Below are 17,490 nucleotides of genomic sequence, written 5' to 3' on the forward strand. Positions count from 1 at the left end.
ATTATCAAAATCCAAAAAAGAACATTTAAATTCTATAATACCTAAAGAAAAGTGATCCATGCACACTCCATAACAAAGCCCTCACCTACAGAGAGACCCTTGAGAGATGCCCACTCAGCCAGATGGTTCTGGGACTCACATACACAAGCAGAGCCACTAGACAGAAATCACACTGGACTAAACAAATGATAAGAAAACAAAAATAAAACGTCCTGACACATTGGAAATAATCAACCCAAAACCAGAGCAAATTGGAATGCTATTTGGCCCCAAACAGAGAGTACACAGTGGCAGAATACCTGAGCACTGTGACTGGTCCAAAACTAAGGAGATCCTTGACTAGGTACAGACTCAGCGAGCAGAGCCTAGCCATCGAGAAAGGCCGCCATAGGCAGACCTGGCTCCCAAAAGAAGACAGACTGTGCCCCCACTGCACACAAGACAAGGTTGAAACTGAGCTACACTTCCTAACAACCTGCCCACTTTACCAAGACATCAGAGACATATACTTCCCACAAATTGCAAACACCCAAAGAGACCTTGAAAACATGGCGAATAACGCAAAAGAGCAGACAGAGAAAGAGAGAGTGCAGAGAGTGCAGACAAGAGAAGAGAGAGAGAGAGAGAGAGAAATAAAGAGCGAGAGGGAGAGAGAGAGGAGAGAGAGAGAGAGAGAGAGAGAGAGAGGAGAGAGAGAGAGAGAGAGAGAGAGGAAAGAGAGAGAGAGAGAGAGAGAGAGAGAGAGAGAGAGAGAGAGAGAGAGAGAGAGAGAGAGAGAGAGGGAGAGAGATAGAGAGAGAGTGAACGAGAGAGAGAGAGAGAGAGAGAGAGAGAGAGAGAGAGAGAGAGAGAGAGAGAGAGAGAGAGAGAGAGAGAGCAGAATCCTGAGGAATAGACTGAGATGTTTGGTACACTTGTTTGTGCTGTGGAGCTGCTGTCATTGTTTCACTACATGGGCTGTGAGGGAGCTCTCCCTTTCCATTGGATGATAACAATGACACTGATTGGCCAGCAGTGATGCGGCCACATGGGCTGACGGCGCTCCACCACTACTCTTGTTAAGGTTATTAAGTGAAGCACCCTTCAGATCTACAGCAGCATTGGCGTATTGTCTGGGAATAGCTGTAGCAACAGGGGTGGATGACCTCTTTGTTTTTTGGTTATTTAGTTTTTGCCTGCATTTGAGATGTGTGAGCGGGATAACATCCTGTGTGTGGCTCACTCTGTTATTTGCAGAACTGATGTGATGCATTTTGAGATTAATATACATGAAGGCCATCCACTTGAGCTTCACAAGATAGGCGGGCAGATCTGGGGTCAGTGACCTCAGTGACTGGTCTTCCTGACCTTCACTCACTAACAAGACAGAACCAGACTCGAGATCAGCCGTGTATACCTTCCCACTGAAACTAGAATAACTTGTTTGCAAGACGGAATTTGCCCTCTCTGGATCCGGTCAGGTTGCCTCAGCCATCATGAATGAGAGAATATTTCTATTGTAATATTTGATATTTAAGTTTATAGCAGGCTACTCAATTTTGATGATGAGCATAAGACGTAGCCTTCTTTTTTCTGGCTGTTTGAGGAAGAAGCCTTTGAAACAATCATGATTTATGGACCCAGGGGTCGTGAGATGATTTTGGGGGGTTGTGAGACATACAGACATACATAATCATATATATAATCTTTGGTACAGATGCTTTTTTCTTGAAATAACTGAAAAATGGAACTAAAACAACCATTCTTTGGTGTCAAAATTCACCATTCTGTCTACGCTTCATGAAAAGGCGTATCCTCTTGTTTCCTTACCGCGTCCTCCGACTGAGAGGGTTGTGATGCCGCAATAATGAAAGCGAGGAACCAGCGAAGTATATGGAACTCCTGCGGTTTATCAGCAGCTCAATAACTCATGAGGGGGACATGGAGCAGGATTGAGCGAGACATGTTGTCTACTTCCAGCTGTGTCCCTGTGTCAGACTGGGGGGGGGGGGGGGACTCCCAATTACCCCTTGCTAAGAGCCAATCGGATATCTCCAAACAAATAAGGTCTCACAGAGACATGTCAAAATGAGATGAGTCTATATTCAAATGAGCCATTGCTATTGAAAACGCTACTGTATAACGTGTCACATTTCTTCTGGAAGGTATACAGGAAGTTTGTGGAAGACAGAGATGACGTGTGCAGACCTTCTGCAATCCTTCTTCTGTCTGTGTCTCAAACGCTGTCGTAAAAAAAGACACACAGTGCTTATTATAGGCACAGTGTTCAAAGTTTTTCTTTTAGAAAGGAGATGCCGCTGTGTTTGTGTTTCCTCCTGATGCAGTTCTTCCTCTGCATGCATTTTTACTAGGGATGTCCGATATTATCGGCCGATATCGGCATTAAAATGTGATATCGGAAAATATCAATATCGGTTTTAAATTTTTTTTCTTTTCTTTTTTTTTTTTTTTTACATTTCTATAACCTTTATTTACCCAGGCAAGCAAGTAAGAACAAATTCTGGTTTTATTTATTGTCAAAAGTATGCATAATGTTGTGTTAATTCCACAACAAGAGATACAGTATGTAAGGGATAATGTATAGCTACGAGGTCATTGTCGCAAAATAATTGACCGACACGTAGTTTAAAATACAGAGCCGCCTCGGCGATGAAGACCGAGTAAAGCTATACATTATCCCGCTTATTACATGGCTAACTTACTAACAATATACCTACTGTAATACGAGCGATCACGACTAAATTTTTTTAATCCCTGCATACAAACAAAGATCGCGTGACGTCGTCGTGTCACGTGAGACAAAAAAGTGGTCTGACGAATCAGAGGCCACGCTCCGGGATGCGTTCGAAGACACAGACTGGGACATGTTTAAAGGAAGCGCCAGTGACGTCAGCGAGTACGCTGATACCGTTGTGAGTTACATAACAACAGTAGCTGACGGTATTGAAAGAAGAAGGCGCGGGTTTTCCCAAACCAGAAACCTTGGGTGGACAGCACTATTAGAGCAGCCCTGAACTCACGCACCACGGCTTATAACCTGGGCAGAGAGTCAGGAAATATGGAAGAGTACAAGGCTTCTGTCTACACTCTGCGCAAGGCTGTTAAACTTGCTAAGAGGACATATGCTGAGAAACTGGAGACACAAATGGCACAAAACGACACAAGAGGCTTGTGGAGGGGACTGAAGACAATAACTGACTACAAAGTCAGCGCCCCCTCAATGGGGAGCGACGACGCCTCTCTCGCGGACAAACTCAACTCCTTCTACGCTCGGTTCGGTGTAGACAGTGTCGCCGCTAGCCCTCTGGCTAGTGACGTCACTGGCGCACCGGCTGTTGTGGAGGGGGGGGGGGGCAACCGCGGGGGGGCGGGGGCGCTCTCTCGTTGTCGGAACACAGTGTGAGAAGAGCATTTATGCAGGTGAACACCAGGAAGGCTGCTGGCCCAGATGGTATAACAGGACGCATACTTAGGTCCTGTGCAAACCAGCTTGCCCCGGTGTTCACCGCCATATTTAATCAATCCCTGGCGGAGTCAGTGGTCCCTGCCTGCTTCAAGATGTCTACCATCATCCCTGTACCGAAGAAACCCTCCCCAACATGTCCAAATGACTACAGACCGGTGGCACTCACCTCTGTGGTCATGAAATGTTTCGAGAGGCTGGTCAAGGACCACATTTGTGCCTCCCTCCCCAGTGATATGGACCCTATGCAATTTGCATACAGGACAAACAGGTCCACTGACGACGCGGTCTCCCAGGTACTGCACAGCACTCTCTCCCACCTTGACCGTCAGAAGGGGGGCTATGTGAGACTGTTGTTCATTGACTACAGCTCAGCGTTCAACACCATAGTCCCCACCAGACTGGTGGACAAGCTGATCGAGCTAGGTCTGAGCTCCGCCCTGAGCGCCTGGGTACTGGACTTTCTGAGTAAAAGACCCCAGGCGGTCAGGGTGGGGGGTCAGACCTCCAACACCATCACCCTGAGCATCGGGTCCCCCCAGGGCTGTGTTCTAAGCCCCCTGCTGTACTCACTCTACACACACGATTGTGTGGCCAAGTTCAGCTCCAACTCCATAGTGAAGTTCGCAGACGACACGGTGGTGGTGGGGCTGATCTCTGACAACGACGAGAAGGCCTACCGGGAGGAGGTTGAGGTACTGGAACGATGGTGCCAGGACAACAGCCTGCTCCTGAACATTGGTAAAACCAAGGAGCTGATCGTGGATTATAGGAGAGGACAGCAGGAGACACACACACCACTTAAAATGTGTGTATCTTAAAATGAAGATAACACAGTGTATAACATTTTATATATCCCCAAGCATACCCCACATTTAGCACAAAATGCCTGACAATTGCATACCCAAAGTAATTTGCGATGTATTATACTTTATACTTATAGCACACAGTTTGTTGCATTAATGGGATTATATATATATATATATATATATATATAAATTTGACTTTTTAATTGCTGTTTTTACCTGTTATAACAAAGGAAAACCTCAAACTCTTATGAAGAGGAGAAAAATACTGGCTGTGTAGACCTATTCTTTAATAAAACACAGAAGAGGAGACAAAACACTGGTGTCTGTAGACCTACTTCGAAATAAAACCCTGAACTATTCAGGTATATTTGAGTCCTTCCCTTATTTGTGGAACATTTATCAAATAAAAAATAGTCCACTTTGAAAAAAGACTACCATGTGTAGACCTACTTTGAAATAAAACACAGAAAAGGAGAAAAAACACTGACATCTGTAGACCTACTTTGAAATAAAACCCTGAACTATGCAGCTCTATTAGAGTCCTTCCCTTATTTGTGGAAAATCTATAAAATTAAAAGTAAATTTTTCGTTGTTCGCAAATTTCGCACCACATATCAGGCATACAGGCAAGCCTTTTGTTGACTAAATATCTTAGTTGATGAAATATTTTTTCATTTCAGTGTCACAGTATGACATCGATCTCCAAAATAAGAGAAAAAAAAAGTAAAAAAAAAATACTTTTATTAATTTTTTTTTATTTATTTTTTTGGGCCAGGGAGCCGCAGCTGATTGGCTAAAGAGCCGCATGCGGCCTCGAGGCGGCAGGTTGCCGACCCCTGCCCCAATCTGTCCTTGTTTCTGCGCGTTTGATGTCAGCCAAATGTAAAACGACAGAAATAACACCAGGCGCGATGATATCTGAGAGATCCGCAGGCAGTATAGAATCTAGATGAACCCCGATAAGCTGGAGGATGCCTATTAGTGTCCCTGAGCTGTTGCATCAGAGAGCACAAAGCAAGTGTGTTGCAATGTAATTTTCACAGAGAGCTTGTTTACGAAGCTGTCAGTCCTCCTCACTCTGAGCAAGAACTGTTATCTTGTTTCTGGCATACGGAGAGAGTAAGCCTGAGTAAAACACATGTCGCATTTTCTTAGGACAAAGAAATTGCATTTTTCAGACAGCAAGAACAGATTGTACCCAGCATAAACAAGGATGCGGCACAAGCAACAAACTTGTCAGGAATCAAGCGGCATCACCGCAAGGGAACATCGTTGAAATGTGTGCACCTTCCCATCGTTTATTAGTGCTTGTCTAAAGATGATTGGTATTATAGTGCACCATGCCAACCCTATATATCTCGCACATGTGTGAAATAAGTCAGTTCACTGCTGAATAGCGTGTCAGTGTCACAGAAGTGGTTATGGTTCGGCTCAAACAAGGGACTAAACACGTTTCGCAATTATGCCACATCAATGTGGAAGGCCCTACCCAAAGCTGTAAAGGAATGTGAATCCCTACCCACATCCAAAACTGCTCTTAAAGAGCACCTACGGGAGGCTGCAATTCGAAACTGGCCACCGTAAATGTCCAAACCCTCCACCCCCATAATAGACAGTCTCCTCCCCGCCGTATGTATATATTTCTCTCCTACCCACCCACCCCCTCCTAATGTACAGTCCCCTCCACATCATATGTATATACTCTGTCAGGATCTATGGGTAACAGTACTGTATATTTGAATACCGTATATGTCACAAATGTATCAGTACTAAATACCTGTATGTCCCTATGCCATAAATGTCATGTATGTTGAGTATGTCATAAATGTCAATATGAATTGCAAATGGGGGACCCTGATGTAAACAAGACAAACGTCTTTCTCTGGTCTGCATCCCCTTAACAATTGTGTGTATTGAGCTGTACTGTATTGTACCCATTCTGCAATCTGTTAAATAAAGTTTTCATTCATTCATTCATTCATTCATTCATTCATTCATTCATTCATTCATTCATTCATTCATTCATGGTGCGTGAAAATGTCATGCAGGTCAGTGCGGTTAGGGTTAGGGTTATGTTAAAGTACCAATAAATAGAACGTGACAAGCACTTTCACTTCTACACTACCATGTGCACATTATGGTTAAGGTTCGTTTTAATGGTTTTCTTAACGGTTATGGTTAACAAACTAACCATAAGTTTAGTCAAAACAGCAGTCATAGTGTATATTTTCAACAATATGTTTGTTTACCAATGGGTTAAAGTGTTATTAGTGAGATATTTTTTTATGGAATGTGTTCATAATTTAGCGAATATCCGCCATTTTTATTTAGTGAAAGGTCGCCAGTTGTAGTCATATGAGCACAGGGCATCCAGAGCGTTGACATTTTGAAAAACTAGACTACCCAGCAAATTCTAGCTTCCTGCAAGCAAATTACTTGTGTATGAATTTTTTTTATTTCTCTTATTTTGCAGGATTCTCTACCACAAAACTGAACGTTATTGGCATAGATTGGAGCACAGTTTGTGTGTCTACCTTCTGTGAACATTTAGCAACAATCCGTGTTGCAAATGGATTCAAAATGGCGGAGCCATATCCATTATTATAATGGAACTGTACATACAGTAGATTTCATTCACAGTTCTTCAGTGCACGCCTGGAGATACTAAATCCAAATTGACCTCTGCCATTTGAAAGAGAAGATTTGGCCCGATCAATAGATGTGCGAGTTGGCTATAATAAGGTAATTTATAGGCCTGGTATTCTATATTCTATTATAATATTTCAAATTGCATGTGTCCGTATGGCAGAATTTTGTACTGTATCTACAAAACCATCTGTTTAATCATCTTCCCTTTTTTCATTTGGTTAGATTGTTTGTACACATGATCTCAAGAAGGTGCTGAATGAGTTCAGTGGCAGGTTTTCATGTCTGGTCATTTTTAGCATGGTGTTATTCACTCTCAAATATGCAAAATAAATCATAATTTATATTATCCTTTGTGTCATCACAATTTACTCAAGCATAGTAACACAATATTTCTAACACTGGGAATACATTCTATGAGATCCATAGATATCCCTAGATACCAAGAACATGCAAATGGTCCTTGTAGAAGTGGAGCAATCTTCCATTTACTTAGGTATGTATTTTTAGGCAGATTTTCTGAAAATAGGTTAAGTTAAGTTAGGGTTGTGGTTTGGGTGAGGCTGTCAGAAAAGTGTGTATTGATTGATTGATTGATTGATTGATTGATTGATTGATTGATTGATTGATTGATTGATTGATTGATTGATTGATTGAAAAACTGTATTAACAGATTGCAGAATGGGTACAGTACAGTACAGCTCAATACATACAATTGTTAAGGGGATGCAGACCAGAGAAAGACTTTCGTCTTGTTTAAATCAGGTTCCCCCATTTTCAATTCATCATAACATATATGACACACACGACATACAGATAGACAGTACTGCTACATCTATACATACATTTATGACATACCAGATTTGCAAATGCAGTACTGTTTGTGATACAAAAAGAGTCCAGAAAAGAGAGTATATACATTTGACGTAGAAACTGTACATTGGAGGAGGTTGGTTATGTGGGGTGGGGTTGGGTGTGTGGGTGGGGGGGGGGGGACTGTACATTGGAGGTGGTTGGGTGGGTGGGGTGGGGTTGTGTAGGGGGTGGGTGGGGGACACTGTATACTGTACATTGGAATATTGACAAAGCCATACTTGGTAATTTACTGTACATTGGAGGGGGTTGGGTTAGGGCATTTGCAGGGGCCAGTTTCAAATTGCAGTCTCCCGTAGGTGTTCTTTGAGAGTGTTTTTGGATAGGGCGTTCCACATTGATGTGGCATAATTGCAAAACAGGTTTAGTCCCTTGTTTGAGCCGAATCTGGGTTTAACATGATTTGTCGAGCTCCCTCTGGTGTTGTGATCGTGGTATTCACTGACCTTTGGGAAGTATTTTGACATGTACATGGGTACCTTGGTCGTGTAGTGTATCTTGTAGACCAGGCCCATTGCAAGTTGCTGTACTCTGTCGTCTACTCTAAGCCATCCTAGGTTGTCAAAGTGGGCAGGGGTGAGGTGGGTTCTAGGAGTCAGGTCAAGCAGTAGTCTGACTAGCTTGTTTTGAGATGTTTGTAATTTGTTTTTTAGTGCCTTTGAGGTGCTTTGGTACCATGAGGTGCAAGCATAGTCGTAGTACCCTTGAATGAGTGCTCCTGCCAGAGTCTTCAGGGTATTCTTGTTTACCAGAGAGGAGATCCGGTACAAGAATCGAGTTCGTTGGTTGACTTTTTTTTATTACATTGGATGCCATTTTGTCACAGGAAAGATTAGCCTCTAGGATGGAACCCAGGTAGGTAATTTCATCTTTCCTTGTGACAATATCGTCACCCACTGTAACTGAGAAGCCGTCGGTCTTGCTGAGTTTGTTATTTGAACCGAAGATAATGGACTCTGTTTTGCCCATGTGTAATGATAGTTTGTTATCGGCGAACCCTTATGCAGATTTTGCCTAGTTTAGAGCGGAGGGTTTTTTCAACCTGTAACTTGTTCTTGTCAGACACCAGCAGGGCTGAGTCGTCCGCAAACAGGAAGAAGTTGCAGTCACAAGCTGACGGTAGTATCGGTAGTGTCTGAAATCTTTAAAAAGAAACTTGTATTTTTACTAGTATGTAGGCCTACCTTACTTCTATGCTACTATATTATTGTATACTACTACCTACCATGCTAACATATATACAACTATGCACTCAGAGTGTAACACTCTAAATTTGATACTATTTGACGAACAATACCATTTAAACTTCCCTGCCAGAGTGGTACCCTTCCTGCTGACTTGTTGTTAGGGTGGCCAGACGTCACGCATTGCGCGTGATTGTGCAGCAATTCTTTCTCTTTTCACACGTCACGCAAATTGAGACCATGTCCCGCATGATTGGTTGTAATCCACGCTAAAGTTCCCCCCCAGCCAATGTGAAGAAGCTATATGCAGCCGCCACCGGCCGGGTGGGATCTCTGTCTGTTTATTGGCTGGGGGTAAATTGATCTATTTACAGGTGTAGATCTCCGTCGGTTCTACAACTTGCTCTTCCATCAGCAAAAACGTCGGGAAAAGGTTGGGGCGAGCTCCCACGCACGCGCCCGTATTCAGATCCGCGCGGAAATATTCACGGGGGTAGATGTCCTTGTGGGACACAAGTTCCCAATGCAGTGTCCCATGGGATTATGCCCTCCCGCGGCGATATTAATTGAGGGGGGGCTGCACACTGGAGGGGGAGTGGGGGGAGGGTGTCCCACATTGTCCCTCACAAACATACCCTTTGTCCCACATTTGGTTTATTGGGACCTGGTCACCCTACTTGTTGTTCACAATTTGTAAGTCGGTTTGGATAAAAGCGTCAGCTAAATGATGTACGTAAATGTAAACGTAAATGTAGTGTTGAGGTCAAAAGCACTCGCCTACCAACATAGCGCCTCAGGTTTGATCCCTGACAGGCGGACTTACACAGTTAACCACAGAGACTACGGATAGACCCGAGGGCCAAGCGCATGAAGAGCATGTGCCTAACTACAGGCCAGTCGCTCTGACGTCACACGTCATGAAGACGTTTGAGAGACTGGTCCTGCAACACCTCAAGCCTCTGGTGCGTGACTCCCTCGACCCCCTGCAGTTTGCATACCAGGCAAACATCGGGGTGTAGGATGCCATCATCTACATGCTCCACAGAGCGTACACGCACCTGGAGAAGCCGCGCAGCTCAGTGAGGATTATGTTCTTTGATTTCTCCAGCGCCTTCAACACCATCCAGCCGTCACTGCTAGCGGAGAAGCTCTCTGCGATGCAGCTGGAGCACGGCTTGGTGGCCTGGATCAAGGACTATCTCACTGAGAGGCCACAGTACGTCAGACTAAAGGACAGTCAGTCTGACGTACTGGTGAGCAACACCGGCGCCCCCCAAGGAACTGTGCTGTCACCCTTCCTCTTCACCCTCTACACCTCAGACTTCTGCCACAACTCAAGCGGGTGCCACCTGCAGAAGTTCTCAGACGACTCCTCCATCGTAAGCTACATCACCGACGATGATGAGGAGGAGTACAGAGCCCTGGTGGAGAGCTTCGTGGGGTGGAGCGACAGCAACCACCTCCAACTCAACACCAGTAAGACCAAGGAGCTGGTGGTGGACTTCCGGAGGGGCAAGAAGAGGCCCCCCCCGATTCCCATCTCCATCCAAGGGGTGGATGTGGAGATGGTGGACTCATACAAGTTCCTTGGGGTACACCTGAACAATAAACTGGACTGGTCGGACAACACAGAGGCCCTCTACAGGAAGGGACAGAGCAGGCTGTTCTTCCTGAGGAGACTCAGGTCCTTCAATGTGTGCAACAAACTGCTGCAGTCTTTTTACCAGTCTGTTGTGGCCAGCATCCTCTTCTATGCTGTGGCATGCTGGGGAGGCTACATCAACTCAAGGGACATCAACAAGCTCAACAAGCTGGTGAGGAAGGCTAGCTCCGTGGTGGGAGTCGAGCTACCTAGACTTGAGGTGATGGTAGAGAGGGGGATGATAAGGAAGCTGGCTGCCATCATGGAGAACCCCTACCACCCCCTCTACGACGAGCTAGTCAAGATGAGAAGCTTGTTCAGCCACAGACTCATTCCCCCCCGACACTCAACTAACCGCCTCGGACAGTCCTTCATACCAGCGGCCATCAGGCTCCACAACAGTGGGCAGCGACTAGCAGCCTCCAGGCTCCACAACAGGGGGCAGCGACAGCGACCGCTACCAGACATTGACCTGGGACTTATAGGAACCCAAGGAGGACAACCTACACTACCTTAGGCTTACTGCACCCTATGTGGATACTGTGATACTGTGATACTGTGAATAATGTATATTTCAGTGGATACCGTGATACTGTGAATAATGTATACTCAGCAGATAGTAAATTATAACACTACCTCATGCATACTGCACCTTATGTGACACTGTGAATAATGTGAATATTCCTCAGCTAGTCAGATAGTAAATTATATTGACCATATTGATCAAATTGTTTACACTGCCTGTGTTGTTTTTTACTACCTGTATACTGTGTTGTTTTACTACCTATACCCCCCCCCCCCCATCCCCCCCATGCTGCTATGATGCCTGAATTTCCCCAAGGGGATCAATAAAGGAATATCTTATCTTATCTTATCCTATCTTAACGGGTGTCTGAGCGTGAAGGACCAACGCCTAACAGGTGTCTGAGCGTGAAGGACCCGCACAGATGTTGTGGGACACGTGTGAGAATGTGACGCGAGGAGTGATACAGAGCGAGAATGTGATGCAGGGAGGCGTGAGACAGGGGTGACCCTTCACCACGCTATTATGATTTCACACTATGGGTTCTGTTTCCTTTGCGCAACGACCAAACCTTGAGTCAAAACACAATATGAAATCCTCAAATGTCCGCTGTCGTCGGTCAATGCAGCGTGACACGTTCCTCAATTTTCACAACAAGCGGTCAAGTCTGTCCCGTCTAAATTAAATAATGCACACAAAGGGACGCCAAAATTGTTCTAATCTATTTTCAGATTACATTAGATTAGATTCAAATGTATTGTCATTATACAGCACAATGAAAATAAGTTGACATCTAACCAACTGCAAATCAACCGAGTGCGAATGTAACAGTAAAGTGCATTAACAATATACAATGTACAGGTGATTCAACTGGAATGTCTATAAATGAGTACTACTGTCTAAAAATGTGAATCTGATATATGTATAGTATTACAGTATTATTATTTACAGTGAAACAGGTATAAATACACCCAGTGTATGGCCAGTTGTATAACTAGTGAGAGTAGGTAAGGGATATATACAGATATAGATATAGTATATACAGGTATGTAAACAGGAATATATGCATGTATATCCAGACAGGTGTGGATAAATATACATACAGTACATGTAAATATATAAATATATATATGGTAAATGGACTGCATTTATATAGCACTTTTATCCAAAGCGCTTTACAATTTGTTCCTCACATTTTTACCCATTCACTCACTCACACATTCACACACCGATGGCAGAAGCAACCATGCAAGGTGCCGACCTGCTCATCGGGAACAATTCGGGGTTAATTGTCTTGCTCAATGAGGAGCGGGAATTGAACCAGGAACCTCCGGATTACCAGAAGAGAGATGTATTGTTTTAATGAAGTCTAGCTTTGAATTTAGATCCAACCCAGTGGCTCTCGGGTTCTAATGGTTCTTTGTGTCTCCCTCCCTCCAGTCCCTCCAGTGCTGTCTGTGACGCAGCAGACCTTCAATGCCACGGCTGACTACCAGGAGTCTGTCACCTTCACCTGCATCACCTCCGGCTCGCCCGAGCCCCAGGTCACCTGGCACAGGTAACGATAATAACATTATTAATAATAATAATAATAATAATAATAATAATAATAATAATAATAATAATAATAATAATAATAATAATAATAATAATAATAATAATAATAATAATAATAATAATAATAATAATAATAATAATAATAATAATAATAATACACTTTATTTGTATATCAACTTTCATACAAGAAGTACGTAACAGAAGTCAAATAGACATAAAATGAGCATAAAATAGACAGAATGAAAGCAATACAGGGAATAAGAAAAAGGGTCAAAGTAATGCAGGTCATAACAATACAAGAACAAGTAGTTATTTTAATAGAGTGCAGGGACACACAGCCGTACAATCTAACAATAATTAACGTATTTACAAGTCGTATTATGTTTTGCAAATAAGGAGACATATAGAGAGCATGTCAAAGCACTCAAAATAGTCAATATCTCCATTTTGACCTATTTCTGAATTGCGCTAAGTTTTGGGGTTTTCCGGTGAATCGTGAGCTCCTTAACACGACGGCTTAGACCGTGCTGGGTCACATATTGACTCACTGTGTTTAAAAGTAGTTATTTCCCATTAGATGGTCATACAGTTTAGAGCCTTAGAGTATTTCTTCCTGTTTGATACCCACACAGTTTAGAACCTGACAGTATTCCTTCCTGTTTGATATGCACACAGTTTAAAACCTGACAGTATTCATTCATTCAGTCTTTCTTCCTGCATGATACAACAATAAAATAGCTCTCATTTACGATACAATAATCACAGTGTGGTTGTAATGAGTGTAAAGTGGCAGAATGTAGGAAGGCCATGGTGAAGAGATATGCTTTTAGCCTACTTTTGAATATACAACCTTTATTGTCCACAACTCCTAATCATTGGTCTGTGGTTGGATATCTACTCTTACCGGGCCGAGATTTATTTCACGTCATAAATAGATCAATACAGTCCGCATTAAGTGATATTGTGTTTCTCTTTCAAATATAGCCAAGAGTAAAGACCCTAACCCTATCAAAAAAAGTGTTATTAGCAAAATATGAGCTTATAAAAATCTTGTAAAATGGAGATTTTGTATAAAAGTATTCTGTACTTCTGTATGACAACTATTAAAGAAACTTGATTGCCACGGAAAACGGACGATTTAGATGCGAGAAGAAGAAGCACTCATGACATCGTTGTAGTCCTAAGAAAGAGGAGACCCAGGGCTTTCGATGGATGTCTAAATTGACTAAAACTACACTACCCAGCTCACACCAGCCGCCGACAACGAAAGTCTTCCAAATATTGACGTGATTTTCTTGTTTATATCTCACGGGTCAAACAAACCTCAGCGTTATTGCCATAAAATACAACGTATATTGTTTCTTTACCTTTCTGTGAATGTCTAGGAAAGAAAACATGTCACAATCCGGTAAAAAATGGCAGAGCTATCATGGACATTATACAAAAGTAACTGTACTTACAGTAGATTTAATTCACGGTTGTTGCTGCCCTGTAACGGGCGCCTGGTGGTACTAAATCTAGATTTAACTCTGCCATTGGAAAGAGGAGATTTGGCCTGATCCATAGATGTATGACTTGGCCATAATAAGGTAATTTATAGGCCTGCTATTCTATATTCTATATTCATATTTCTAATTGCATGTGTCCGGATGGCGAAATGCAGCTACAAAACCCCCTGTAAATCACTTAGTACACTTGGGGCGGGATCCTCAAAGAATGGATTGCACGGTGCTAATTGCACCCTTACTTACAATTCATTATGAATTGAAAATGGGGGACCCTGATGTAAACAAGACGAAAATCTTTCTCTGGTCTGCATTCCCTTAACAATTGTGTGTATTGAGCCGTACTGTATTGTACCCATTCTGCAATCTGTTAATACAATTTTCAATCAATCAATCACCTGCCCCAGTTTCAATTCATAATGAATTGTGAGTAAGGGTGGAATTAGCACCGTGCAATCCATTCTTTGTGGATTCCGCCCTGGATCTCAAGAAGGTACTGAATGAGCTCAGTGGCCAAAGATCTTTCACTTTTGGTCAATGTTAGCATGGTGTTATTCACAATCAAAGATGGAAAAGAAAACAAATAATAATAATAATTGATATTCTCCTTTGGTTCATTAGAATTTACTCAAGCATAGTAACAGACATTATTCTTGACACTGGGAATACATTCCCTGAGGTCCATAGATACCAAGAACATGCAAATGGGCTTGTAGAAGTGGAGCAATCTTTACTTGGGCATGTACTTTTAGGCGTATTTTCTGAAAATATGGCTAGGGCTTAAGAGGTTAAAGCTTAAAAGCCTGTCTGGCTCTGGTGGTCATTCCAATCTATCAAAAAAAATTGGCACCAGTGTTTTGGTTGTTGAGATAATTGGGCCGAAATTGGTACAATTTGCTAGCATTTTTAGTGGAAGTCAAAGTTTGCGTTGGCTCTGAAAAATTACATGTAGCGCCTTCAACAATATTAATATTGAAGAACAAAAATAGAGACCCCAGCCCCTCATAATAATGTGGGGCTGTGTAATAAAGTGACTGGTGACAAAAATATATCAGATACCAATTTTAAATATGAAAAGTATCTGTTATGATGATTTTCTATGGCTGGTTAATCAATTAGGATATAAAAGGATTACTTAATTACTTTGCTCTGTGGTAGGTATTTGTATCTCTCTCACAGACAACTCTCCATACAATATCTGGTATCAGTGTTCTAATGAAATCATATTTATATACATGACAATGTAGTACCTACCAGTGATGGGAATAACGGCGTTATAAATAACTGTGTTACTAACGGCGTTAGTTTTTTCAGTAACAAGTAATCTAACGGATTACTCTTCCAATCTTAATAATGCCGTTACCGTTACTGCCAAAAAATGCGGCATGTTACTATGATTGAAGCAGTTTATTTCATCAGACAGATCTCTGCGCCGAGAGGCATACTGTTCTTCCTTGTTAGTGAGCAGCGCGCGATTGGCTGAGGTTGAGTAAAATGTCATGGTAAGCCAATCAGAGGTATAGGTGGGCGGGTGTTCAAAAGCACACAGCGACAACACAAGCGACTCAGTCAACGACAGACCGTGGGTCCGTGTACGTTTTGATAGTTTGGCGAGCCCAAATAATCCAAAACTAATCCAACGAACAACACAAGCGAGCAGTCAACGACAGTCCATGAGCGTTTTTTTGTTCACTCTTGTGTTATAACTTTGTGTTGCAGCGCAGGGCACTACAGTAGTGGAGGCTCTACTCTGCTGACATAGTGCTGCACTTCCTGGTTTAATAGCACAGTCTTCAGGTGCTCAGAGATATATATGTCATGCATGTCTTAAATGTCATGATTAGATTTGTTTAGATGATTAGATTCGATTCTTATATCTGTATGTTGTGTATGTCATGAATTGAAAATGGGGGACCCTGATGTAAACAAGACTAAAGTATTTCTCTGATCTGCATCCCCTTAACAATTGTGTGTATTGAGCTGTACTGTACTGTACCCATTCTACAATCTGTTAATTAAAATGTTCAATCAATCAGTATATATTTGTTATTTATTTTTGGTATAGTGCTTAACAAGCATAATTTAGTAACTTTTTGGAAGAAGTAACTAGTAACTGTAACTAGTTACTTTTTAAAAGTAACTTGCCCAACACTGGTACCTACTGTATCTTATCATTATGTGGTATGTGAGCTTTGGATGCTTTGATCCTCGGAGGCTCCTGTATTTGGTTTCAATATACGTATAGTACAGTTCTCGTTCTCGGATATGATTTATAGTTGTTTCTGGGATGAGACTGCCAGATGGGCATTTAACAGACTTACAGTATATCCCTTTATGTCATTTTTTTAATGTTGATATCTATTTGAAGAAGCAGGGAGACATCCTGATTGTCACATTAAAGATCCCTCAACTCAATTGTTTTTTTTTATGGTTAGCTCCTCTTGGAGGCCTGGCTTTGACTATATCGCTTGTTATTTGTGCAGAATTTGTCACCAGAGCACCTTTTTTCATATTCTTCCCCTGGAGAGGGAGAGCTTCTCTGTACTTCCTTGAAATCTGAGTTGCACGTGTGATGCTGAATAACTTACTCAGTCAGAAGAGACCTGGTTAATACAATTTATTAACTCAAAGTATCAATACAAAAATAGTTATAGTTGGCTGGATGACTCTTAACGAGGTGAATAGCTTGGACACCATGAATCAGAGAACCCCCACTCAATGAGGAACATCTTTAAACAAACGGGAGAGGGTGGGGGTCAATGGACTGAACATCCGGGGAGGTGAAGGACTGGGGGTTGGGTAGATCCGGGGAGATGAAAGATAGAGATAGGAAGGAATGGGAGGAGGGGTGAAGAAAAGATGGGTGAGAGAGATGAAAGAGAGAGGGGGGGGGGGTTATCTACCACAATGTCACTAATACGTCGATCCTATCATTATTTATTAATTTGGGAGTCCATTGAGTCAATTGAGAGGGCCCCTCATTTTCAATAACACTGAGGCCGATGTGTGGTGATGACACCCGTATAGTTTCAGCATACACAGAAAGCTGAGTAGGTACTGGATATGTCTTAAAATAATAATATGCTGCCAGCCTGGAATTCAACAGGTGCTTGTTGTTGCCAATTTGCATATGCATAGATCCTTCACAATAAGAGTACATGTGCAGAGATCATTCTCAGGAGTATACTAAAACAATGTTGTGGGAAAAACACATTTTGGCAAGTTGTTATTCAATCTAGAACAAATCGTTAAGGGGTTTAAAATGCATGTACCGATCAGCACTAACAA

At 42.4% G+C, this 17,490-nt stretch overlaps 1 protein-coding gene across 1 annotated transcript in view; it reads left to right on the top strand.

Moving 5' to 3' along the window:
• ncam2 (neural cell adhesion molecule 2) overlaps positions 1 to 17,490 on the top strand; it is a gene marked incomplete at both ends in the record, with an annotated part of 247,805 nt that overhangs the window by 49,051 nt on the left and 181,264 nt on the right. Inside the window, 1 exon segment of the mRNA XM_084311387.1 lies at positions 12,581 to 12,698. Within this exon segment, the coding sequence (XP_084167513.1) occupies positions 12,581 to 12,698 (118 nt within the window).

Source organism: Notolepis coatsorum, assembly GCF_963971535.1.
Source record: "Notolepis coatsorum genome assembly, chromosome: 1".
In the NCBI taxonomy this organism is placed as follows: domain Eukaryota; kingdom Metazoa; phylum Chordata; class Actinopteri; order Aulopiformes; family Paralepididae; genus Notolepis; species Notolepis coatsorum.